This window comes from Ovis canadensis, chromosome 21 (genome assembly GCF_042477335.2).
Source record: "Ovis canadensis isolate MfBH-ARS-UI-01 breed Bighorn chromosome 21, ARS-UI_OviCan_v2, whole genome shotgun sequence".
Lineage (NCBI taxonomy): Eukaryota > Metazoa > Chordata > Mammalia > Artiodactyla > Bovidae > Ovis > Ovis canadensis.
This window is the reverse complement of record NC_091265.1, coordinates 64,802,005-64,829,177: the sequence shown is the minus strand read 5'-3', so window position 1 is coordinate 64,829,177 and position 27,173 is coordinate 64,802,005. Positions and strand designations below refer to the sequence as shown.

The following is a 27,173-nucleotide window of genomic DNA, read 5'->3' as shown; positions in this document are numbered from 1 at the left end:
AATCAGTGTTACAGCTCTATTTTATTTAGAAGATAGCAGGAGAATCCATCCTTGAAGCGTGAGGGCATGCCAACCCAAAGACTTGAAGGGGAGAGAGTGGAGGAGCGTGTGGGGGAGGGGGAGAGACAGGGAGAGAGAGAAAGATCGCACGCAAGTGGGAGAGAGAGAAAGCCTGTTGGCTCCTCCTTTTGTATGTTTTTGCCTCCCCCGGGCCTGCCCTGTGCAAATTAGGCTCGACCAGGAGCGCTGTTTGTTCTACCTGAAGTCTTCACTCTGATCCTCAGACTTTCCTTGGACCTTGCTTGTTTTTTAGCCACCACCATTTTGGACTCCTTTTCCCTGTCTGGGGAGGCCTTACAAATAGCTGTGAAAAGAAGAGAGGCGAAATGCAAAGGAGAAAAGGAAAGATATAAGCATCTGAATGCAGAGTTCCAAACAATAGCAAGAAGAGATAAGAAAGCCTTCTTCAGTGATCAATGCAAAGAAATAGAGGAAACGAACAGAATGGGAAAGACTAGAGATCTCTTCAAGAAAATTAGAGATACCAAGGGAGTATTTCATGCAAAGATGGGCTCGATAAAGGACAGAAATGGTATGGACCTAACAGAAGCAGAAGATATAAAGAACAGGTGGCAAGAATACACAGAAGATCTGTACAAAAAAGATCTTCACGACCCAGATAATCATGATGGTGTGACTATTAATCTAGAGCCAGACATTCTGGAATGTGAAGTCAAGTGGGCCTTAGAAAGCATCACTACAAACAGCGCTAGTGGAGGTGATGGAATTCCAGTGGAGCTATTTCACATCCTGAGAGATGATGCTGTCAAAAAGTGCTGCACTCAATATGCCAGCAAATTTGGAAAACTCAGCAGTGGCCACAGGACTGGAAAAGGTCAATTTTCATTCCAATTCCAAAGAAAGCCAATGCCAAAGAATGCTCAAACTACCACACAGTTGCACTCATCTCACATGCTAGTAAAGTAATGCTCAAAATTCTCCAACCAGGCTTCAGCAATACGTGAACTGTAAACTTCCTGATGTTCAAGCTGATTTTAGAAAACGCAGAGGAAACAGAGATCAAATTGCCGACATCCACTGGATCATGCAAAAAGAAAGAGAGTTCCAGAAAAACATCTATTTTTTCTGTATTGACTATGCCAAAGCCTTTGACTGTGTGGATCACAATAAACTGTGGAAAATTCTGAAAGAGATGGGAATATCAGACCACCTGACCTGCCTCTTGAGAAATCTGTATGCAGGTCAGGAAGTAACAGTTAGAACTGGACATGGAACAACAGACTGGTTCCAAATAGGAAAAGGAGTACGTCAAGGCTGTATACTGTCACCCTGCTTATTTAACTTACATGCAGAGCACATCATGAGAAATGCTGGACTGGAAGAAACACAAGCTGGAATCAAGACTGCCGGGAGAAATATCAATGACCTCAGATATGCAGATGACAGCATCCTTATGGCAGAAAGTGAAGAGGAACTAAAAAGCCTCTTGATGAAAGTGAAAGAGGAGAGTGAAAAAGTTGGCTTAAAGCTCAATATCCAGAAAACGAAGATCATGGCATCTGGTCCCATCACTTCATGGGAAATAGAAGGGGAAAGAGTGGCAATAGTGTCAGACTTTATTTTTCTGGGCTCTAAAATCACTGCAGATGGTGACTGCAGCCATGAAATTACAAGACGCTTACTCCTTGGAAGAAAAGTTATGACCAACCTAGATAGTATATTCAAAAGCAGACACATTACTTTGCTGACTAAGGTCTGTCTAGTCAAGGCTATGGTTTTTCCTCTGGTCATGTATGGATGTGAGAGTTGGATTGTGAAGAAGGCTGAGCACCAAAGAATTGATGCTTTTGAACTGTGGTGTTGGAGAAGACTCTTGAGAGTCCCTTGGACTGCAAGGAGATCCAACCAGTCCATTCTGAAGATCAGCCCTGGGATTTCTTTGGAAGGAATGATGCTAAAGCTGAATCTCCAGTACTTTGGCCACTTCATGCGAAGAGTTGACTCATTGGAAAAGACTCTGATGCTGGGAGGGATTAGGGGCAGGAGGAGAAGGGGACGACCCAGGATGAGATGGCTGGATGGCATCACTGACTCGATGGACGTGAGTCTGAGTGAATGCCGGGTGTTGGTGATAGACAGGGAGGCCTGGCATGCTGCGATTCATGGGGTCGCAAAGAGTCGGATACGACTGAGCAACTGAACTGAACTGAACATCTCCACAGGGGTTTCCTTCGTGGTCCAGTTGTTAAGACTCCAGGCCTCCACCGCAGGGTGTACTTTCAATCCCTGCAGGGGGAACTAAGGTCCCATAGGCTCAGCCATGTAGCAAAGAGAAAAAAAAAAACCCCACAAAATATAGAATGTCCTTGCGTAGTCCCTCCCTCCTCCTGAGGAGTCTTTCCAGATTTGCGAGATGTTTGTGTCTCCACATCTTGTCATTTCCTTCAAATCCAGTAAATTCCATAAATATCTTCCAGTTAATTTCTAGAAACTAGTGTCAGATTGCACAAGTTCTTATTGATGGCTCTAAGAAGAAAAAAGGAAGAGTTCGTTTATATTCTTGGAAGACAAGAGTATCCAGTGACTCTGCCCTGGGAGAGTACTCCCAGAGGCGTTTCCACCTGCCCCCAGGGCTCGGCGCTGGCTGCACACCACAGCCCATCACCTGGCAGCCCTTGTGCAGCTCAGACGGTCCTGAAGGAGGGACCAAGCCGAGGCCAGGAGGCCATCTGGAACAACCTGCTGCGTCTCCTTACATGTCCGCTGCTCACTCGTTACTGCGGCCAGTGAGCTTAGGAGAAGGAGCCAAGGAAACTCAGGCAAGTCAGAAGCCTTGTGGGTGCAGCATACGTGGGCATCTGCCCTGCCCTGCCACCCAGAGATGTGCTATGAGGGACTTGGGACGGGCAGGCCTCCTGGTGAGAGTGCTGGACCAGGTTGGGGCGTGAGGTCCTGGGCAAGGTCTGTAGCCCCTCTGAGCTTTGGGTGGTCATGTTTTAAATCTGTGTGATGGCATAGCCTCCTAGGGCTGTTAGAGTAAGACTATGAAAAGCACCCGGCAGGAAGCATGTGCTCGACAAATCTAGAGTCTTGTGGACTCCCGTGCCAGTGAACACACAGCAACTCAGCCAGTGGGGACCTGCTAATCTACAGTCAGATAAGAATTCCCATCATGACTCGTGTTGCCGGGGTCCAGCCCCGGTGGATCCAGGGAATTTGAAGCGGGGACAGAGTCGGCAAGGAGAGACTTATTTATTTAGAAATATAAAGAGAGATTAGGAAAGAATAGTGTAGTAGGAAATTTAGGGGAGAAAAGAGGCTGATATTCCTTGGTTTACCCAGAAAGCTAATCAAGTTTCAAGACAAGAAACTTGCACCGTCCACCTTAGGCCACAGGCGCCCGCTTGAATACCTGAGGGTGCCCCGCCTTGGGCTCCCTCTCGCGTGGGTCTTAGAGGCCCGGGAAAATAAATAGACACAGAGAGCCTCCACGTTCCAAGGAATCAGCCTGAAAAGAGAGGGAGGGAGAGAGAGAAAGAGAGAGAGAGTCGACACGGGGGGAGCCAGATTTCCAAGAAAGCAGTTTGAGAAACTGGTCTGAGAAACTGGTCTGTCCTTATTTTCCAGGAAAGCTTTTTATACTTTTGGTTGTACATAGAGATCACTGGATATTACAAAGTTATGCAGGGTCAGCAGCCCTGACCCTTATCAAGACCAGGCTTTCTTTTTGCAAATCTTTCCGTATACAAAGAGTCTCAGGTGATTTACATTATCTTCTGGCCAAAAGGCCTGTTAACATTTTATGGCTCTCTTCCTTCATGAATGTTAATCTCATTTTCCCTGTAGTGTTTTTCTTTAATCTGCATCACCCTCAAAGTACTAAGTAAAGTTACATTAAAAGATATGAAAACTTGGCACCAAGTATTGGCTCAACAATGAAACCCTTAATCAGTTTTGTTCTAATGATTTTTCCTAGAATTTCTTAAGCTTTCAGTGCCTCTCACAGTTGAGGGGCTGTACACAATTCACATGTGCAGTTGTAAAAATCTGGACAGACCGGTCAGGTAAGTTAGAAAGCTATCCGAGGGGTTTAAGTGGAGACATTCTTTTTATGCCCAGGAGACTTATTAACCGGAGCTCTAAGCTAATTCCTTTTAGAGGAAGGTGGTGGGGGACAGCCCCTGTTAATGTCAGAAGCGTAAGCGAAAAGCATAACGCAGTACAGCAGGCAGACTCTGGTTTTGGGGGTAGATGCTCGAGAAAATCCAGCAAGGCCTACTCCTGCTGGCTCCCGGCATCATGTGTTTCCTTAAAAGCAAGAATGTAGGGACTTCTCACGTAGAAGGCAATGGCAACCCACTCCAGTGTTCTAGCCTGGAGAATCCCAGGGACGGGCAAGCCTGATGGGATGTCGTCTATGGGGTCGCACAGAGTCGGGCATGACTGAAGTGACTTAGCAGTAACAGTAGGGACTTCTCAGGTGGTCCAATAGTTGGGACTTCTTAATGCAGGGGGTGCGGGTTCAACATCTGATTGGGAACTAAGATCCCACATACCTTGTGGCCAAAACATCAAAAAACATAAAACAGAAGTAATATGTAAGAAATTCAAAAAACATTTTAGAAATGGTCCACATTAAACAAACAAACAAACAAACAAACAAACTTAAAAAGCCCTAGCAAATGTATAATAAAAATAAAACCAACATTCTACCTTTTCCTGATGAACCCCACAAAATCTCTACTTGACAAATAAGTGTTGCTCTAATGTCACTGGTGAATGTGAAAAGGTGGATCTCCAGACCACAAGAAAGCTCCCTAAGCTCTCCTTTTTCAAAGAGAAAGACATTAGGCCCTGGCATTCTGCCCACCTTGACCCTCCCAGTGTCCCCCATGGACACCAGCCGGGGGTCCCAACTTCTGCATTTTACTTGTCTCAGGCCCCTTGGAGAATCAGAGAAGGCCTCAAGCCAGCTCCCTGAGACGATGCGGAAGGGTGCCCGACTCACGGACCCCACAGTGTCAGGAGTCCTCAAGCCGCAGGCTTGTGCCACGACCGAGTCGCAGGGGCCCAGCATCTCCTCTCAGGTGCCCCTTCCCTCAATGCCTGCCCTCGCCCAGCCTTTAGACTCCTCAACACACCCTCGAGCTCCGCCCCGGGGCCATGGGGCGGGTGTCTGCTCAGCTGGCAAACCCTCTTCAGGTCATCGAGCTGGGACACCGCGGAGGATGGGAATGCTCCCTTCCCGCTGAACACGGCTGACACGGCCACACCAGGACAATTCACCCCCTTCACGGGATCGAGCCCCCACCCCTGCCCCCGTCCCTGCAGCCCCTTCCCTACATGCCACGTGCCGCTCTGCTGACCCCTCAGGAGGCTGCAGGGTCCAGCACCAGGGGGGTGAGCATCCTCAGTCCTCCTGTTTCCCAGCCATGGGGCCCAGGATACACCCTGAGCCTTGGCCCGGACTCGGTCCACGTCCCCTCAGACAGAAGGTTGTGCTGGGGACCATAGAGGGTTGAATGTGTCCCCTGCCCAGAGATGCTGAAGTCGTCCCAGGACCCGAACCATCACCGCATTTGGAAACTGCGTCCTCCTCCATGACAGTCAAGCTGGGATCACTAGGGTGGGCCCTCACACCACAGGACTGGACTCCCCATAAAGGGGGGAAACACACAGGGAGAAGGTCTCCAAGGATGAAGATGGAGACGGGGTGCTTCTCCAGCCAAGGCACCTCACGGACTCCAGAGACCACCAGGAGCAGGGAGAAGCCGCCCCAGATTCTGCCTGGAGCCCTCGTCAGGACCGGAGCCCGCCCACGTGATCTGAGACCTCCAGCCTCCAGGAAGGACCATGTGGTTCTTGCTGTTTAGTCGCTAAGTCGTCTCTGACTCTCTGAGACCCCATCAGTTCAGTTCAGGTCAGTCACTCAGTCGTGTCCATCCCTTTGTAACCCCGTGGACTGCACCACGCCAGGCCTTCCTGTCCATCACCAACTCCCAGAGTTCACTCAGACTCACATCCATTGATTTAGTGATGCCATCCAACCATCTCCTCCTCTGTCGTCCCCTTCTCCTCCTGCCTTCAATCTTTCCCAGCATTAGCGTCTTTTCAAATAAGTCAGCTCTTCGCATCAGGTGCACAAAGTATCGGAGTTTCAGCTTCAGCATCAGTGCTTCCAATGGACACCCAGGGCTGATCTCCTTAAGGATGGACTGGTTGCATCTCCTTGCAGTCCAAGGGACTCACAAGAGTCTTCTCCAACAGCACAGTTCAAAAGCAGCAATTCTTCAGTGCTCAGCTTTCCTTACAGTCCAACTCTCACATCCATACATGACCACTGGAAAAACCATAGCTATGACTGGATGGACTTTTGCTGGCAAAGTCTCTGCTTTTTAATACACTGTCTAGGTTGGTCATAACTTTTCTTCCAAGGAGCAATGTCCTTTAATTTCATGGCCGCAGTCACCATCTGCAGTGATTTTGGAGCACCCCAAAATAAAAGTCTGTCACTGTTTCCATTGTTTCACCATCTATTTCCCAGGAAGTGATGGGACCAGATGCCATGATCTTCGTTTTCTGAATGTTGAGTTTTAAGCCAACTATTTCACTCTCCTCTTTCACTTTCATCAAGAGGCTCTGTAGTTCTTTGCTTTCTGCCATAAGGGTGGTATCATCTGCATATCTGAGGTTATTGATATTTCTCCCAGCAATCCTGATTCCAGCTTGTGTTTCTTCCAGTCCAGCGTTTCTCATGATGTACTCTGCATAGAAGTTAAATAAGCAGGGTGACAATATACAGCCTTGACGTACTCCTTTTCCTATTTGGAACCAGTCTGTTGTTCCATGTCCAGTTCTAACTGTTGCTTGCACACCTGCATACAGGTTTCTCAGGAGGCAGGTCAGGTGGTCTCGTATTCTCATCTCTTTCAGAATTTTCCACAGTTTCTTGTGATCCACACAGTCAAAGGCTTTGGCATAGTCAATAATTAGAAGTGGTTGTTTTTCTGATATTCTCTTGCTTTTTCAGTGATCCAACAGATGTTGGCAATTTGCCCTCTGGTTCCTCTGCCTTTCCTGAATCCAGCTTGAACATCTGGAAGTTCACGGTTCATGCACTGTTGAAGCCTAGCTTAGACAATTTTGAACATTACTTTGCTAGTGTGTGAGATGAGTGCAATTGTGTGGTAGTTTGAGCATTCTTTGGCATTGCCTTTCTTTGGGATTGGAATGAAAACTGACCTTTTCCAGTCCTGTGGCCACTGCTGAGTTTTCCAAATTTGCTGGCATATTGAGTGCAGCACTTTCACAGCATCATCTTTCAGGATGTGAAATAGCTCAACTGGAATTCCATCACCTCCACTAGCTTTGTGCATAGTGATGCTTCCTCAGGCCCACTTGACTTCACATTCCAGGATATCTGGCTCTAGGTGAGTCATCACACCCTCGTGATTATCTGGGTCATGAAGATCTTCTTTGTACAGTTCTTCTGTGTATTCTTGCCACTTCTTCTTAATATCTTCTGCTTCTGTTAGGTCCATACCATTTCTGTCCTTTATTGTGCCCATCTTTATATCAAAATTTCCCTTGGTATCTCTAATTTTCTTGAAGACATCTCTAGTCTTTCCCATTCTATTGTTTTCCTCTATTTCTTTGCACTGATCACTGAGGAAGGCTTTCTTATCTCTCCTTGCTATTCTTTGGAACTAAGCATTCAAATGGGTATATCTCTCCTTTTCTCCTTTGTCTTTCACTTCTTTTCACAGCTATTTGTAGGCCTCCTCAGACAACCATTTTGCCTTTCTGCATTTCTTTTCCTTTGGATGGGCTTGATCACTGCCTCTTATACAATGTCACGAACCTCTGTCCATAGTTCTTCAGGCACTCTGTCTATCAGATCTAATCCCTTGAACCTATTTGTCACTTCCCCTGTATAATCATAAGGGATTTGATTTAGGTCATACCTGAATGGTCTAGTGGTTTTCCCTACTGTCTTCAGTGTCAGTCTGAATTTGGCCATAAGGAATTCATGATCTGAGCCACGGTCACCTCCCGGTCTTGTTTTTGCTGACTGTATAGAGCTTCTCCATCTTTGGCCACAAAGAACATAAAAAATCTGATTTTGGTATTGACCATCTGGTGATGTCCATGTGTAGAGTCTTCTCTTGTGTTGTTGGAAGAGGGTGTTTGCTATGACCAGTGCGTTCTCTTGGCAAAACTCTATTAGCCTTTGCCCTGCTTCATTTTGTACTCCAAGGCCAAATTTGCTTGTTACTCCAGGTGTTTCTTGACTTCCTACCTTTGCATTCCAGTCCCCTATAATGGGTGTTAGTTCCAGAAGGTCTTCATAGAACCGTTCAACTTCAGCTTCTTCAGCATTACTGGTTGGGGCATAGACCTGGACTACCATGATATTGAAAGTTTGCCTTGGAAACGAACAGAGATCATTCTGTCATTTTTGAGATTGTACCCAAGTACTGCATTTCAGACTCTTTTGTTGACTATGATGGCTACCCCATTTCTCCTAAGGGACTATTGCCCACAGTAGTAGATATAATGGTCATCTGAGTTAAATTCACCCATTCCAGTCAATTTTAGTTCATTGATTCCTAAAATGTCGACATTCATTCTGGCCATCTCCTGTTTGACCACTTCCAATTTGCCTTGATTCATGGACCTAGCATCCCAGGTTCCTGAGCGAAAGGGCTCTTTACAGCATCGGACTTTCCTTCCATCACTAGGCACGTCCACAGCTGGGTGTTGTTTTCGCTTTGGCTCCTTCTCCTCACTCTTGCTGGAGTTATTTCTCCACTGATTTCCAGTAGCATATTGGGCACCTACTGACGTGGGGAGTTCATCTTTCACTGTCCTATCTTTTTGCCTTTTCATACTGTTCATGGGGTTCTCAAGGCAAGAATACTGAAGTGGTTTGCCATTCGCTTCTTCAGTGGACCATGTTTTGTCAGAACTCTCCACCGTGACCCGTCTGTCCTAGGTGGCCCTACACGGCATGGCTCATAGTTTCACTGAGTTAGACAAGGCTGTGGTCCATGTGACCAGATTGGTTAGTTTTCTGTGCTTCTGGTTTTCAGTCTGTCTGCCCTCTGATGGAGAAGGACAAGAGGCTTATGGAAGCTTCCTGATGGGAGAGACTGAATGAGGGGGAAACTGGGTCTTGTTCTGATGGGCGGGGCTGTGCTCAGTAAACCTTTAATCCAATTTTCTGTTGATGGGCAGGGCTGTGTTCCCTCCCTGTTATCTGACCTGAGGCCACGGACTGCAGCATGCCAGGCTTCCCTGTCCCTCACCAATTCCCGGAGCTTCTCAAACTCACGTCCATCACATCGGTGATCCCACCCAACCATCTCTTCCTCTGTCGTCCCCGTCTCCGCCTGCCTTCAATCTTTCCCAGCGTCAGGGTCTTTTCCAGTGAGTCAGTTCTTCACATCAGGTGGCCAAAGTATTAGAGTTTCAGCTTCAGCATCAGTCCTTGCAATCAATATTCAAGGCTGACTTCCTTTAGGATGGACCGATTGGATCTCCTTGCTGTTCAAGGGATGCTAAAGAGTCTTATCCAGCACCACATTTTGAAAGCATCAGTTCTTCCAAATTCTCTTCTTTTTATGGTCCAACACTCATATCTGTATGTAACTACTGGAAACATCAGAGCTTTTACTACACTGACCTTTGTTGGCAAAGTGACGTGACTCCTTTTTAGTATGCTGTCTAGGTCTGCTTTTCCTCCAAGGAGCAAGCGTCTTTTCATTTCAGGCTGCTGGCACTGTCCAGTGATACTGGAGCCCAGGAAAACAAAGTCTGTCCCTGTTTCCACTGTTTCCCCATCTATTTGCCATGAAATTCTTATGCACCGAGCCCGTATCTCCGAACCGACCAAGAGAGCAAGTCCACCTCGGTAATGCAAAGGCAAGAAGGGAGTTGTTTATTCCTAGCGTGCTAGGGCCCAAGTCTCATCCCGCACAAGGGAATCCGACAAGAGCCCTGAACAAAGAAGTATGGCGGCTTATATACAGGCAGTTCTTTGTCTCAGTTACAGGAGTAGCTGGCGTTACATGATTGGCCAGGCAGGATGAGCGCATGTCCTGTCTCTTTCTGGTAAACATGACTCAGGTCCTAGAGCCGGCGTTTGGTCCCTAACAGAAATGATGGGACCAGATGCCATGATCTTAGTTTTCTGAATGTTGAGTTTTAAGCCAACTTTTTCACTCTCCTCCATCACGCTCAACAAGAGGCTTTTCAGTTCCTCTTCACTTTCTGCCATTAGAGTGGTGTCATCTGCATGTCTAAGGTTGTTCATATTTGTCCCTGAACACTTGATTTCAGCTTGCGATTCTTCCGGTCCAGCATTTCACATGACGTTAAACTCTGTGCAGAAGTTAAATAGGCTGGGTGACACTATAGAGCCTTCACATACCTCTTAACCAATTATCAAACCATCTGTTCTTCCATGTCCAGTCCTAACTGTTGCTTTTGCCCTGCATACACATTTCTCAGGAGGCAGCTCAGGAGGCCTGGTATTCCCATGCAGGACCATGAGACTATAATCTGTGTTTGAACACCAACTCCCTGCCCGGGTGTAGGGTGGTTACAGCAGCCCAGGAGACTGAGGCGGGAACTTGGCAGGAGCTCCGCACACAGGCCTGCCTCAGCGAGCGCCCCGCCACATGGCAGGGCCCTGGTTCACACTCACTGGACGGTCTGCACACCTGCTTCTAGCCAGCAACTGAGGGGGATGGCTCCGCCTGGCCCAGTGGTCCTGGGGCCTCGAGCATTCGGGTCTGGTCTCCTGGCTCCCCTGGGGTTGCTAGACTTCTGTTGGCCACCTGCAGCGGCTCAGCACCTGGAGGGCCCTCGGAGGTCGGCTGGGCTGAGTTCCCCACCGACTCTTGGCTGATGTTCTCACCCGGGGCTAGTGGGCCCATCTCTAGGTTGTTGGACTGACTGGCTCCTGGGGACTAAAGGATAAAGACATTCCTTCTGTTGACAGGAGCCTGCAGGCCACGCCCTTCTCCAGCCATTTTAGGGAACAAATGTACTGTCTGACAGGTAAGCGAGCGTGTGCAGTTTTAGAGAGGAGCACTGCCGGGGATCGGGTTCCTCTCTGCCACCAGCTTCTGGGGGGGTCTCACGTCAGCCTGTGGGGGAGCTGGATGGTGGTCCCCAAAGATACATTCACATCCTCACCCCTAGGACTTGGGAGAGGGCCTATGTAGAAAGTGTCTGTGCAGCCGAGGTTCCACTGCATAAGCCTGGTACCTGTATTCCGAGAGCAGCATCCTTACAAGGAGAGACTCAGAGACACAGGCTCACAGCGGGAGAGGCCGAGGGAAGATGGCCGGAAGTAGAGAGGTCACCCACCAACCGAGGAGCGACATGCATGTTCAGCCCCCACTAGGAGCAGCAAGGAAGGACCCTCCCCCAGAGCACCCAGGGGACCACCCCGCCAACCCGTGATTTCAGATTTCTGGCTTCCAAAACTGTGGAAACAGTAAGTGCTGCATGTTTTAAGTCCCCCTCTATCGGGATCTGTCTGCAGCCCCAGGCACCCACAGGACGCCCCCGTCCCCTTTGCTTCAGCAGAATTCAAGTCATCCGGAACAGATGTTCCAGGGCCCAGACTCCACCACACAGGCCACGTGTGCACACAAGTGGGAAGGCCTGGGGCTGCCCCGCCCACCCTGGGATGTCTCCTGGGGCTCCACTGGACAAATCCCCAGGCAATACTTACAGAGCCACTTAGCTTATTTCGATCAAAAAGGAGAGAGAAATGAAAACAAATCATATTAACTATTATAGTGACATCTGTGAGCGAGAGGAAGTACTTTAAATTTACAAGAAAGTGTATTTACAGTTACAGCAAAAAAAAAAAAAAAGACCGGAACATCTGTGCAGCTAGGAAAACAGGAGGGGAAGACACTCACTCATAAGCCCCCCCAGCAGGCAGGGCCGCCTCCCCCAGGACCCCCTTGGCTGGAGCAGCACCAGTTTCTCCCTGCTTCCAGGCCCAGGGCGCCCGGGACACCCTGTGTCCAGCAGCTGACCTGGGATCCTGGCCTCAAGCCCTGTGTGTCGGGAGGCACACAGCAGGTGGCTCTGAGCTCATACACACATGAGGCCCCAAGTTAGAATGTGAACTGATGTGTATTTTATACCAGAGGCTCCTGCTGGGTAACACCGACCCCACACCCCTTCTCTGAGCTCCTGATGCTCTTGTTGACCTAGCTTCCTCCAGGTCAACACGAATCGGACCAACCTGTTCTTCTTCCGTAGACACCAAAATAATATATGGCAGCAATGACGATGAAGACGACGATGGCGACGCTGATGACGATGGCGACGATGATGGCAATGCAAACCTCCGCACTCACACCCCGGCAGATCCATGACGATCCCGGGTGTCCTGGAAGGAGGCAACACAGAGGATGTGGTCACAGGGTCAGGCACCCTTTCCTCACCCGAGTGACCTGCTATCTCAGGAGTGGGGGCAGCACTGATGCACTCCAAACCCCCACGGGATCCTTCTCTGTCGCTGACGGTCGCCACGACCTCCCCAGCGGGAGGCAGCCAGGCTCATCCTTCCTGCTCACATGGAACCCTGGGCTCAGAGGCTGTGGGGTTTCTCACTCTGGTCCCTCGAAGCAGCAGCAGGGCTGACCTGCCAGCAGGGCAGCAAGAGGCCCTGAGTCCCGGGATGTGGCTCAGGGGAGAGTGGGGGCAGCTGCAGATACACCCCTGGGCCAGCAGGCGGCAGAGCCTGGAGGAGACTGGGGAGGCGGGTGCCCGTCTTCCCAGCACCCGGGCTGGGCTGCGCTGGCCAAGGGGCAGGGCAGGGCAGGGCCCGCCCCGGGGAGACGCGTGGCAGGAGCGCCGGGGTGTCTCCTCACTCTGCTGAGCTCCCAGCACCCACCCGAGCTGCGGCCACACAGACACTGGGCGCAGCGCAGGCCCGTCAGCGCTGGGGACGCTCAGCCGCCCTGATGTGATGTGTCACCAAGGGCCGAGCAGGAAGGAGCACGTGGTCCACGCAGCCCCCTCACTCTGCTTAAAGGCTTTCCTTTATTCTCAGAGCAGCCCTTCCTCATTCTGCCTTAGTTCTGGTGTTAAGACAGCCTTTAAAAGCGTCTGCAGGTCATGGAGGGAACCTACCTCAAGACAACAATGGCCACTGCAAAAACCCACAGCAAACATCACCCTCAGTGCGAAAAGATGAACGCGTCTCCTCTAAGACCAGGAGCAGACAAGGATACCCACTCTCACCGCTAGCAGTCAACATCGTCTTAGAAGTCCTCACCACAGCAAGCAGAGAAGAAAAAGAAATAATGGAGTCCAAACTGGAGAAGAGGTGAAACTGTCCTATTTGCAGAGGACATGGCACTAAACACAGAAAACCCTAAAGATGCTGCAGAAAACTACTAGAGCTCATCAACGAATCTGGTAACGTTGCAGGAGACAAAATCAATACACTGAAATCTCTTGCATCCCAACACACCCACAGTGAAAGAGTAGGAAAAGAACTCAAGGAAACAATCCCATTAACCACCCCATTAAAAAGAATACAATACCGAGGAATAAACCTACCTAAGGAGGCAAAAGATCTATCCTCTGGAAACTACAATATCCCAAGGAAAGAAATAGAAGATGACAAAACCAGATGGAGAGATATCCCATGTTCTTGGATCGGAAGATCGAACATTGTGAACACGACTGTCTTACTCAAAGCCATCTACAAACTCAATGCAAGCCCTGTCAAATTATCAATGGCAGTTTTCACAGAATCAGGACAAAAAAAAATCTACAATTGTATGGAAACACAGAAGACCCCAAATTGCCAAAGCAATCGTGAGAAAGAGAAATGGAGCTGGAGGAATCGGGCTCCCTGAGTTAGACTATACTGAAAAGCTACAGTCATCAAAACAGGATGGCACTCACACAAAAACGGAAACAGAGACCCATGGAGCAGCACAGAAAGTCCAGAGAAAAACCCAGGCACCTATGGTCAGCTAGTTCAGTTCAGTTCAGTCGCTCAGTCGTATCCGACTCTTTGCAACCCCATAAATCACGCCAGGCCTCCCTGTCCATCACCAACTCCCAGAGTTCACTCAGATTCACGTCCATCCCTCTGACCAAAAGAGCAAAAATACACAGTGGAGAAAAGACAATCTCTCTAAAGAGTGGTGAAGGGAAAACTGGACAGTTAGACATAAAAGAACGAAAGCAGAACACTCTGTAACACTGTTCATAACAATAAACACAAAATGGACTAAAGACCCAAATGTAAGGCTGAGTGCTATGAAATTCTTATGGGAAAACATAGGCAGAAGAGGCGTTGAGAAACATCCCAGAAAGATCTTTTCTGATGCACCTCCGAGAATAATAAAAACAAAAACAAACAAATGGGACCTAGTTAAACTTAAAAGCTTTTCATAGCAAAGGAAGCTATAGGCAAAATGAAAAGACAGCTTTCAGAACCAAAGACAATATTTGCAAAGAAAGTAACGGACGAGGGATTACTCTCCAAAATATACAAACAGCTTATGCAGTCAGCACCAAAAAAAACCAACCAAACCAATCTAAAACTGGGTGGAAGATCTAAATAGACATTTCTCCGTGGAAGACATACAGATGCTAAAAGGTACACGAAAAGACGCTCGACATCACTAATTACTAGAGAAACACAAATCAAAACTATGGTCAACTATCATTCCTCACCATTCAGAACGGTCATCACCAAAAACTCTACCAACAGTAAATGCAGCAGAGGGCATGGACAAACGGGAATCCGCCTCCACTCATCTTGGGGATGCATATCCGCGGACACAGCCACTGTGGAGAACAGTGTAGAGGTTCCTTAAGAGAACTCTCATATGATCCAGTAATCCCATTTCTGGGCACATATCCAGAGAAAACTCCTAATTTGAAAAGATACATGCACCCCAATGCTCGTAGCATGAGTATCCACAATAGCCTAGTCATGAAGGCAACATAAATGTCCACAGCAGGTTCCTGGATAAAGAACACGGGCACATACTTAAAATGGAACATTACTCAGCCACTAAAAAGAACAAAATAATGGTATTTACAGGAATACAGATGGACCGAGACTGTCACACTGCGTGAAGTAAGTCAGACAGAGAAGAAGAAATGTTGGATGACATCCCTTATTCATGGAATCTAAAAAACGATACAAACGAACTTACTTACAACACAGGAACAGACACAGAACGAATTCATGGTTGCTGGGGGGGGGGACAGAAGAGGGGGGATAGTTAGGGAGTCTGGGAGCAACGTGTGTACACTGCTATAATTTAAAATGGAACCAACAGGTCCCACTGAACAGCACAGAGAAATGTGCTCAGTATTACACAGCAGCCTGGATGGGAGGGGACTTTGGGAGAGAATCTGTTAGTCGCTGAGTCGTGTCCAACTTTTTGTGACCCCATGGACTGTAGCCCATCAGGCTCCTCTGCCCACAGAATTCTCCAGGCAAGGGTACTGGAGTGGGATGCCATTTCCTTCTCCATTGGGAGAGAATGGATGCATGTATATGTATAGCTGAGTCCCTTTGCGGTCCACCTGAAACTGTAATGCCGACAAAGGTCCGTCTAGTCAGAGCTGTGGCTTTTCCAGTGGTCAGGTACAGATGTGCGAGTTGGACAATAAAGAAAGCTGTGCACTGAAGAATTGATGCTTCTGAACTGTGCTGTTGGAGAAGACTCTTGAGAGTCCCCTGGTCTGAAAGGAGAGCCAACCAGTCCATCCTAAAGGAAATCAGTCCTGAATAGTCACTGGAAGGACTGATGCTGACGCTGAAGCTCCCAAAACTTTAGCCACCTGATGCGAAGAACTGACTCTGTAGAAAAGACCCTGATGCTGGGAAAGACTGAAGGCAGGAGGAGAAGGGGACAACAGAGGATGAGATGGTTGGATGGCATCACCGACTCAATGGACATGAGTTTGAGCAAGCTCTGGGAGATGGTGATGGACAGGGAAGCCTGGAGTGATGCAGTCCATGGGGTTGCAAAGAGTTGGACACAACTGAGCAACGGAACTGGCCTGAACATGATAATCGGCTATGCTCCAACACGGGTTCCCAGGTGACACAGAGGTAAGGAATCCACCTGCCAAAGTAAGAGATCTGGGTTCGATCCCTTGGTCGGGAAGATCCCAGGGAGAAGGAAATGGCAACCCACTCCAGTATTCTTGCCTGGGAAATCTCATGGACAGAGGAGCTTGGTGGACTGCAGTCCACGGGGTCGCACAGCACTGGAGATGACTTAGTAACTGAGCACGCACATGTGCATACGCCAACATTAAACGGAAAGTTACAGAAACAAACAAACGAGGAAGGATGACGAGGATGAGGCACACATATACTATGGAATGTTACTCAGCCACAGAAAGAACAAAGCAATGCCGTTTGCAGCAACACGGACAGATAGAGAGACTGTCATACTGAGTGACGTCAGTAAGAAAAAGACAGTTATATGCTATCACCTGAACGTGAAATCTAAACGATGGTTACAAATGAACTTATCTACAAAACAGAAGTAAAGTTACCAATGCAAAATCCAGCTGCTAGTTACCAGTATCTGTGTGTTTGTGTGGGCGTGTGTGTGTGTGGGGGGGGCAGGGATGAACTGGGGGATTGTGAATGACACACACACACTGGTATATGTAAAACAGATAACTAGTAAGGATCTACTTCGTAACACAGGGAACCCCACTCAGTACTCTGTAATGATCTATATGGGAAAATAAGCTAAAAAAGAGGGGATATAGGGTTTCGCTGGCAGTACACTGGGTAAGAATCAAGTCTGCTGACGAATGGGACGCAGGTTCCATCCCTGCTCCGGAAGATTCCACATGCCGTAGGCTAACTAAACCCGTGTATCACAACTTCTGAAGCCCGAGTGCCCTAGAGCCTGCACTCGGCAAGAAGAGACACTACTGCGAGGAAGCCCGCACACCACCTTTAGAGAGTAGCCCCGCTCTTTGCAACTAGAGAAAGTCCGCATGCAGCAAAGAAGACGCAGCACAGCCAGAAAAGTAAATAAACGATCTTTTTTAAAAAAGAGTCGATATATGTGTAACCGATTCACTTTGCTGTACCCCTGAAACTAACACAACACTCTAATTCAACTGTACTCCAATAAAAAGCAAAGCACTTTTCTGTTGTTCAAATCAGAGGGAAATTAAGGAGCTTGTTTTAAAATGTAAACGTATATGCTGAGTACAAGGACGGTCTGATGACCTTAGGGAAGGAGACAAGGGGGACTCTGGCTCCAAGGAGAAGGCCAGCGGGAAGGCGGCACGGACCCTGGAACAGAGACGCCCGGTGGCCACTGTGCTCACTACGACTCGGTATCACTCAGGGCGGGGAAGAGACTGGATTCAAAGCACGATGCGGTGTCGTCCGTGTGTGCAGTGGGAAAAACCCCTCACACCACACAGACACCACTGCGGTCCTGCACAGTGATAAAGAGAAGCTTCCGGCAGGTCATGAGACAGAACACCTTCTCCAGCTGAGCAAAGGTTTCTCCCTCAGGACAGGAAGAGCACCAACACTGGCGGAAAACAGCCACAAACCTGACCTTGTTAGAAGGAAGGACCTTTGTCCACAAGAGGCCCAGACACCCGACACAAAGAGCTTGTGTCCCACGTTTACAAATAATTATCAGTGTTTCCAGATAAGCATCAAAAATGAGAAAATAAAAACCCAGACAGCCAACATAAAAATGGGCAAGACTTCAGCAGAGACCTGGATGAACCCAGAGATGATCACACAAAGTGATGTCAGCGAGACAAATACCCCGTGAGACCACGTATCCAAGGAATCCAAAATATGACACAAGTGAACTCACTCTGGAAACAAAGGCAGACCCACAGATTCAAACACAAACTTACGGTTACCAAAGAAGTGGTGGGAGAAGCATAAACTAGGAGTTAGAGATGAAGACACACACATCACCGTGTACAAAGCAGAACAGCGACAAGGTCCCACTGTGTAGCGTAAGGAACTGTATTTAGGATCCTGCGATAAGAACCATAGTGGAAAGGGATATGAAACAGGATATGTATGTGTATATTTATTGCTGTTGTTCAGTCGCTCAGTCGTGTCCAGTCTTCGGACCTGTGGACTGCAGCGCACCAGGCTTCCCTGTCCTTCACCATCTCCTGGAGCTTGCTCAAACTCGTGTCCGCCGAGTCAGTGATGCCATCCAGCCATCTCGTCCTCTGTCGACCCCTTGGTCTCCTGCCCTCAATCCTTCCCAGCATCAGGGTCTTTTCCAAGGAGTCAGGTTTTCTCATCAGGTGGCCAAAGTATTGGGGCTTCACCTTCAGCATCAGTCCTTCCAATGAATATTCAGGACTGATTTCCTTCAGGATTGACTGGTTGGATCTCCTTGCAGACCAGGGGACTCTCAAGAGTCTTCTCCAACACCACAGTTCAAAAGCATCAATTCTTCGGCTCAGCCTTCTTTTCGGTCTAACATTCACATCCATAAATGTCTATTAGAAAAACCACAGCTTTGACTATATATGTGTATACATATATTTATGGGGCTTCCCAGGTGGTGCTGAGTGAGTGGAAGTCGCTCGGTTGTGTCCAACTATGGACTGTAAACTCCATGGCATTCTCTAGGCCAGGATACTGGAGTCGGTAGCCCTTCCCTTCTCCAGCGGAGCTTCCTGACCCAGGAATGGAAGCGAGGTCCCCTGCATTGCAGGCGGATTCTTTACCAGCTGAGTCGTGAGGAAGCAGATGGCACTAGGGGTGAAGAACCCGCCTGCCAGTACAGGGGATGGAAGAGACGCGGGTCGTCCCTCGGTTGGGAAGAGGGCATGGCAACCCACTGCAATATTCTTGCCTGGGAGAATCCCATGGACAGAGTCGCCTGACAAGCCACAGTCCATGGGGTCGCAGAGCCGGACACGACTGAAGCGACTTAGCACACACACACGTACATGTCTGTGTGTGTGTATACCTGAACCACTTTACACCAGTGTAAATCACCAAGACTTCAATGTAAAAAAAGAAAAGGAAAACAGTCTTGCACAGATTTGCACAGATACTCAGTAGTCGAGCATCAACTCTGCTGGGGGCGTGCACCCAGCTCACATTCCTAAGTCCCATCTGAGGCCGCACCAAGCAGGGAAGCGGCCGGGTGCTGGGATGCCAGGAAGGACAGGTCTCACAGAGCGGTCAGTCCCTTCCACCTGCTACCTGGTCAGCCTGGTGGGCCCAGACTGAGCCCACACGCCCAGAACTCAAGGGACAAGGACAGGGAAGCCATAAGTGGTCCACAAGGATCCTGTTCACTCAAGACAGGAGTCTACGAACGATGACCCACGGCCCACAGCCCACTTTCATGAACAAAGTTTCCTGACACACAGCCAGCACCTCTGATCACAGCCTCTGGCTCCTTTCATTATAGCAGCAGAGATGAGTTCCGACAACAGGGACTTTGGGACCCTCAGAGCCTCAGCCTTTCGCCTTTACGGATTTAAGGGATGGAATCGGGCCCTTACCTGACTCTGGATTTAAGGCACAAATTGCATTGCTTGTGGCATTGCAGGGTTGAAGGGTGGCGCCGTCTCCACACCTGAGAGAATAAAGAAATTGTGAGCATCACTTCCCCTCGCTTGGGCCGGCCCAGAGAATCTTACTCACCACCCACCAGTCAGGGGTTAGAGGGACCAACCCAGCCTCCTCGGCAGGCCCATGAGAAGTGCGGCATGTGCCGGGATGTCTGGCCCACACTGGATCAATGAGAATAAAACTTAGGAATCTCTGATAGGTGGGGGAAGTGCCCCCGTCTCTGTCCCCGGATAGAGCTCTGTGTGTGGCCACGAGCACTGGACCTGCCGTGGCCGTACCTCTACCGGGAGGGAAAGCAGCCTGAGATGAAGCTCGTGGAGAAGGGGACAAGCCAGAGCTGATCAACCCAGACCTGGAGGCTGTCCTTGCTTTGGACCTGGCCGGTTCCTGAGCCAACAGTGCAAGCTGGTCTGAGTGGTATTTAAGAATCTACAAATGCAGGTGATTTTGCAAGTGGCTTTACCACTGTGAGAGTCTTCCTCAAAGTCTGCTCCAAATCTAAGCACACCGGGAACCACAGAATGCAACCGGATGTGGAAACAGGGTCTCTGCAGATGTAATCCTTTAGGAGGAGGTCACACCAGATCAGGGTGGGCCTCAGTCAGTGAGCAGCATCCTCACAAGAGGGAAGATGTATGCAGAGAGAGAGAAGCCACGTGAAGACGCTGAGAGAGCGCACGGGAGACCATCCCTGGAAGGCGGAAGCAGAGACTGAAGCGAAGCTTCCACAAGCCGAGGAGCCAAGGAGTGCCGGCAAAGCTGCGGAAGCGTGAGACTCCTCCCGAGAGCCCATGGAGGGAGCCTGGCCCTGCGGAAACCTTGATTCCGACTTCCGGTCTCCAGAACTGTGAAAGGATACATTTTTCTTGTTTTTCAAAAGCCTCCGGTCGCGGTGCTTTGCAACATCAGGGGCAGAAAACACTCACTGGCCATCCCCGCTGGGCCGGGCCAGGGGGCGGCCCCTGCCTACAGCTCCCCTCCCCCGGACGTCCCGCGGCTCCACCCTCTGTCCCGCCCTCCCCGCCTCCGCTCTAGGGCCCTGTCTCCTGCTGCCTCTCTGTCCCCCGGCGCCCATCACTGCACACGTGTTGGGGTGCTCTCCACCACTGCTGGGGCCCAGGCCTGCAATACGACCCCGCAGGCCACAGCGGGGCTCACAGTCACACATGAATGAGGGAATCAAAGGAGGGAGAAATGGGTGAGCAGTGACTCCAGTTCACCCCCACATGGAAACCTGCAGGTGACTCGTCTGCCTTAATCCTCAGGGCTCCTCAGTGGGGCTGGTGTTACCATTAGCCCCACTGCACAGATGGGAAAACAGAGGCTCCGGCCAGGGGGTGGCTGAGTGAGTGACCCACAACCAAACAGGTGAGGGGAGAAGAGAACGCCCGCCCAGGCCTGCTGGCCGGCTCCCAGCGCTGGGTGGCACCTTGTGCACCGGAAGCAGCTCTCTGTGCAGTCCTCGGAGTCACAGTAGAACTGGCCCGGCTGGCACTGGCACTCCTGGTCGCTGGTCGTGGAGCAGTGCTTCACCACTTCCTGATCTGCTGGGGGCGGGCCGAGGGTCAGTCACCGGGGCCTGGACTCTGTCCTGCCCCCCGGCCACGTCCAGGTCCAGTCACAGGCTCAGCACATGCACCCACCTCCAGACCTCCCCCCTGCCGTCTGGGTGTCTGAGGAGGAGCTGCGGGTGCCCCGGCAATCTGGGCTGGGGGCAGAGGGCCACCTGCTCAGATACACTCCAAATCAACCTGTCTGCTCGTTTCCCCAGGAAGATCACAACAGCCCTACTCGGTGTGGACCGAGAACGGTCTCTCCCAGCATCGCTGGGGGGTTTCGCCCTTCCAGCTGCTAAGGGCTGGGTCCTGGGGCCGCACCCACATCTCACGTCTATGCGGCTGTTTCCACAGGGCCAACTCTCTGCCCCCAGGTGAATGTCACTCTGCCTCACTGTCTCTGCTCAGAGCCGAATACGAGGGGCAGCTAGGGTGCTATCTTGCTTTTCATCTTCCAGGAAAGAAGGGAGCTGTTCCAGCAGGTGTGAGCACAGCAAGTACATGACAACTCCTGCTGCGGGGCTTTACCTTTTTATTTGATTTATGCGTTTGTTTCTGGCTAGGCGGCTCTTGCCCCCTGTATGCCCACTCTCTCTAGTTGTGGCGAGCGGGCGCTACTCTTTGTTGTGGCTTCTCATTGTGGTGACTTCTCTTCCTGCAGGGCATGGGCCTAGGGGGTGTGGGCACAGTGGTTGTGGCCCACGGGCAAAGCTGCTCTGTGGCACGCATGATCTTCGAAAAGCTGGGGATGAACCTGTGTGCCCTGCATCAGCAGGTCATTCTTAACCGCTGGACCGCCAGGGGATTCTCATATCTTTGCCTCTTAAAAATAAAAACTGTATCAGTTCAAAGTCTATGGCAAGATGAACTGATTTACACATTGATACACTGAAATTTTCACTGGGAATGCACAGAATCTAAGCACCATTCCAGGAAAACCTGAGCCTTATACAACACCAAATGAGTTCCCTGGTGGTCCAGTGGTTAAGACTGGAAGCTTTCACTTCCAGGGCCCAAGTTCAACTCCTGGTTGGGAACTAAGATGTTGCAAGCCACACAGCATGGCCCCAACGAAAGAAAAACAAAGCCCTGAGCCTTCTGGTTTACTGTATTGTGGTATTTCTCTCTGTATTTATATTTCATTAAAGGTGGTTTTTCACACATATATTTATACATGTTTTGCTAGATTTAGTCCAATTTTTTTTTTTTTTTTTTTTGCCAATGCAAGTGGTATTTTTAAATTACACTTCAAGGGTGGTGGAGGGGAGGCTGAAGAGGAAGGGGACATAAACATACACTTAGCTGATTCACATTTTTGTGCGGCAGAAACTAACACAACATTGCAAAGCAATTACACTCCAATTAAAGATCAATAAAATGGAAAATTACCTATTTAAACAGTCATCGATACCCAGAGATAGAAGAACTTCTGTGTACCGTACTGATGCTCAGCAAGTCTGAAAGCCTAATGACTTGCAGCTGCTTCTTTAGGCAACACACACGCTCCCTGATGATGGCTCCCGCCGCGCTCCTCTGGGACCACTCATTGCCCCTGGGGAGGTTCCCATGAGCTGGGTCAACAGGGCACGTGAGCCGGACTGCCGCCACTTACCCTCTCGGCACTGGGCACACGGCACGCATCGAGGCTCTTCACTGGGATGAGCTCTGAAAGTTCCAGACGGGCAAGGCGAGCAGGCTCCAATGTGGTGGTCCTGGTCTATGCATATGCTTACGTAGTAGCCTGCGTGAGACGGGACACGGAGGGGAGGTGGGCACCCCGCCCAGTCTCTAAGGCCTCAGCTGGAGGAGGTCTTGAGGCACCTGGAGACCAGACCCCCCGCACAGTACCCCCAACCCACCCCGGCCTCCTGGGAACAGCTGGTCTGATCCCAGGCCACAGGTGTCCGTCCCAGAGACCAGGGGCCCAAATCACCCCCCAGCTTTTACCGATGCCCTGCAGCACCTGGGCGCTGGAGCAAGGTCACAAGACTTCAAGTCAGACCAACGGCGTCCCTTTGTTCCCTACACGTGGTTCCTGCAGCTGTGCGTGTGAATGCAGAGACGTGTGTGTACGAATGTCTGTAGTGTGTGTACAGGTGGGTGGGCTGGGGAGTGTGGAGAGGGTACAGGGCTATGGGTCCAGGTACCAGGTGCTTGGGCTCTGAGCCACGGGCCCCTGGAAGGCACAGGTTCCTGGACGAGATACATGGTGTGTGCAGGTGCGTGCGGGGAGGGGGGATGCCCGTGGTGAGGGGACAGCTGCCCCTCACAGAGGGGGCTGGGAAGGGACTTCGCTGATCACATGGGCGTGTGTCTGTGTGTCTGGACGGGTTAAGGGAGCTGGTGGCTGCCAAGGACAGACTCTACCCTGCCCCAGACAGCCAGGTTCTCCCCGCAGGCTGCCCCCAGCTCTGCTCAAAGTGCCGCTGACCTCCCCTCTCCCAAGCAGGAAGTCTTCCCTGCAAAGCTCTAAATCACCCCAGACTCACCAGCTGGGCAGACTCTGCTACAGGAAAGATTTCGTCCAACCTCATATTCGCCTGGGTTACACGAGGTCTTCCCCGTCGCCATGGTGACCTTCAATGAGAGAGGGGACACGGGCATTTTCAGAAGATTTTCTCCCTCCTCATGGGAGCAGACACTGACACCCCCGGGTGCGGCTTCCCTCGGGAGGGGACGTCGGGGGGCAGGCTCAGGCCGGGGACTTTCCTCGGGCTCCCTGCTGTTCCACTCGTAGTACGGAGCAGGGCTGTGTGGGAACACGCTCTTTCACCCCAGATGCGTGTGGATCTGTTGACACCTCCGTGGCTGACGTCTGTTCCCTGTGCCTGGTCAGAGGTAGACCCTTTGTGGTCGTGATCCTTTGGAGTTTCGTGAGTCTTTGATTTTCTTCTAGCATACAGTTCCTGTTCTCAGCAGCTGCACACAGACTTTGTCAAGAGAGGCCACTGTCCGTGTGCTGGGAACAGGGATCTGAGCGTCTGTGTCTGAATGTGTACACAGTGTGCCCGTGAATGTGCACACTCACTGCCACGCAGGAGCCCGTCAATCACAAGGTCCCAGGAACTGCACATCCGTACCGATCACCTATCCTGCTCGACTTCTCGGCTTTGAGGTGTATTGAGCTCTCGTACCACGGCTATGGACTCCAGATTCCGTCGTGTGATCACATCATTCTCCGCTTTCTGTGTTCTGAGGAGCTCCTCTTCATATACGGTTTCATGTTTGTTTCTGAAGGACAGTTAAGCCTCAATTGTTCGCGGAATTCCGTGTTTTTGAACTTGCCTACATGCTGAAATGTGTTCATTACCACAACGTCGAGACCCCTGATGCCTTCCTGGACGTACACAGGAGGGCAAGAGTCCCTCCTCAACACATCCTGGAAACACAGGTCCAGTTGGGTCCACCCAGGTGCTGCTGCCTTCCTCTGCCAGCTTGCAGCGTAAAGTATAGCCTTTCTGCACCTGGTTTTCATGTCTTTGGTTGGTGATCTTGACCTTTAAAATGGTTCCCTAGGGTCCAAAGGCTAAGAGTTTGTGTTTCCACTACATGGGGGGGCACATGTACTATCCCTGGCCGAGGAACTAAGATCGAGCACGCCGTGTGCCTCGGCAACAAAGAAAGAAAAGCAAGGTCTCCTAGCCAGTCTCACCTGGTGTTCTGAAGGACAGAAGGCTGCGATGTGTCTACATGTGTAGAAAAAAGGCATCTTAAAGAAACTTCGTACAGGCAGGCCATACAGTGCCACTGGCCGTGAGTTCCCAGTTAGTGAATTAAGTATATATTAAATCAGGTGTCTTTAAACAGAAACACATGTAAAGCGAGATTATATATTGACAGGTTGGTGGAGGATAAACAGATGGATGTGAGACTTGGACCATAAAGAAGAATTGACGCTGTCAAATTGCGGGGCTGGAGAAGACTCTTGAGAAGCCCTTGGACAGGAAAGAGATAAACCAGTGCATCCTACTGAAAATCAACCCTGACTACCCTTTGGAAGGACTGTTGTTGAAGCTGAAGCTCCAATACTTTGGCCCCCTGACGGGAAGGGCTGATTCACTGGAAAAGACCCTGATGTTGGGAAAGATGGAGGGCAGGAGGAGAAGGGGACGACAGAGGATGAGATGGTTGGATGGCATCACCGACTCAACGGACATGAGTTTGAGCAAGCTCAGGGGATAGTGAAGGACAGGGAGGCCTGGTGTGCTACAGTCCACGGGGTTGCAAAGACTTGGACACGACTTAGCGCCTGAACAACAATGAATGAAAATACTGAAGCCACAAGCAAGGGTGAGCGGATCAGTGGGTACAGGGGGAAGAAATGAATACGGGTGTTTCTTTTCATCTACAGTTTTACCTATAGATTTGTGTTTACAAGTTAAACAAAATGGGATAAATCCCTACAATGGAATATTATGGATGAGCCTTGAAAAACATGAATGGCTCTTGAAATCCTTATACTAAGTAAAAGAAGTCAGTCATAAAGCTCGCACATTATATGACTGCATTCGCATGAGACATTTAGAGTCGGGAAACTAGGAACTAGAGACGGAGTAGACTGGCAGCTGCTCAGGGTGAGGGGAGAAGGGGAGGTGCGGTCAGTCGCTCAGCTGCGTGGGGCTCTCTGCGACCCCGAGGACTGGAGCCCGCCAGGCTCCTCTGTCCATGGGACTCTCCAGGCAAGAATGCTGGAGAGGGTTGCCTGCTCTTCTCCAGGGGAGTTTCCCAACTCAAGGATCAAACCCAGGTCTCCCACACTGCAGGCAGATTCTTTACCAGCTGAGCCACAAGGGGAGCACAACCAAAAATAAAATTTTTAAACAAAAGATATCACTATAAACACTGCTGGAAGAAAACCTGGGAGAAAACAGGAAGCTAAAAACCACAGTCATAGAGGACCAACTGATCAACTGGGTTTCATCAAAATAGAAAATTTCTACAAAAGATACGTTTAGGAGAATGACGAGACCAGCCACAAATTCGGACAAAACCTTCAAAAAGGGTATATCTGATCAAAGCTTTATATCCAAAGCACATGAAGAATACTTAAAACTGAACAATCAGAAAAAAAAAAAAACAAGAAAATGAGCAAAAGATTATAACAGATACTTCACCAAGAAAGATTTATGACTGGCCAAGAGGCTGAAGAAAAGGCACCGAAGCATCTTCCCTGGGGCCAAAGCACAATGGAGTCAGCGGAGGTCACACACTAGAGCTTTAAGCTTAAGAGGACTTTGATAGCGCCGAGTGCTGACGCCGTGGCTGGCACCGTGCGGTCAGATTTCCGCTGCCTCACCGCTCCCCCTACCGCACCCCGCACGCTCATCTCCGCCGGGCTCCCCCCGCACCAGCGCCCCCTTCTCCTCCAGCTCCCCTGCAGCGCCCCCTTCTCCTCCAGCGCCCCCGTTCCCCTCTCGCGGGTCTCCTCCGCGCCCGTTCGTCCCCCACCGCCCCGCGCCCATTCGCCGGCCCCCACCTCGCCCCGCCGTTTCTCCGCCAGCGCCCTCAGCGCTCCCCGGCAGGCAGAGCGGGTACAGCAGGCTGCACCCGGCATGGGGCTCAGGACGGGGAAGATTCCCCGCTGGGCATCTGGGTGCGGGGTGTTACCGGTTTCCCTTCTGATGAAACTCACGCTTCATCCAAGTTTTTCCTCTAGGGTCCCCCTGCCGGTGCCAGCCTCACTGGGGCGCGCGCCCCGGCACAGCGTCCTCCCGGGATCCGCGGGTCCTCCCGCCCCGAGCCCCGCCGCCCAGGCCCCGGCCCCGCCATTGCCGTCCCACCTGATTCGGGAGCAGGAGCAAGAACACAGCGTGCATCCCGGCCACGGCGACGCTGCCGAGGACCGCGCCGGGGCGACCCATCTCAGGCAGACTTGGGCACCGCCCCCTCCGGAGCGTGACGCCGCCGCCGCCCAATCGCGAGCGGGCTTCCGGTTCGCGGAGTCCTGGAGAACCGCCCTTTCTGCTTCACGCGAAGCG

The 27,173-nt window shown here is 50.5% G+C and overlaps 1 protein-coding gene across 2 annotated transcripts; it reads right to left on the bottom strand.

Moving 5' to 3' along the window:
* Positions 1 to 2: 2 nt before the first annotated feature.
* Positions 3 to 27,173, bottom strand: LOC138426824 (tumor necrosis factor receptor superfamily member 26-like). Of its 2 annotated transcripts, none has more exons than XM_069565727.1 (7): positions 26,976 to 27,173; positions 23,685 to 23,772; positions 22,808 to 22,936; positions 21,069 to 21,183; positions 19,570 to 19,643; positions 12,293 to 12,439; positions 3 to 2,547 (listed from the first exon to the last, which is right to left on the bottom strand). In XM_069565727.1, exons 1-7 carry the CDS (start codon positions 27,054 to 27,056, stop codon positions 2,519 to 2,521), a joined length of 663 nt encoding a protein of 220 aa, XP_069421828.1. In that variant the 5' UTR covers positions 27,057 to 27,173; the 3' UTR covers positions 3 to 2,518. The 2 variants fall into 2 exon arrangements, 1 of the variants encoding a protein (XP_069421828.1); XR_011251775.1 differs by lacking the exon at positions 26,976 to 27,173 and adding an exon at positions 20,103 to 20,484 and having other exon boundaries at positions 1,620 to 2,547; positions 23,685 to 24,428.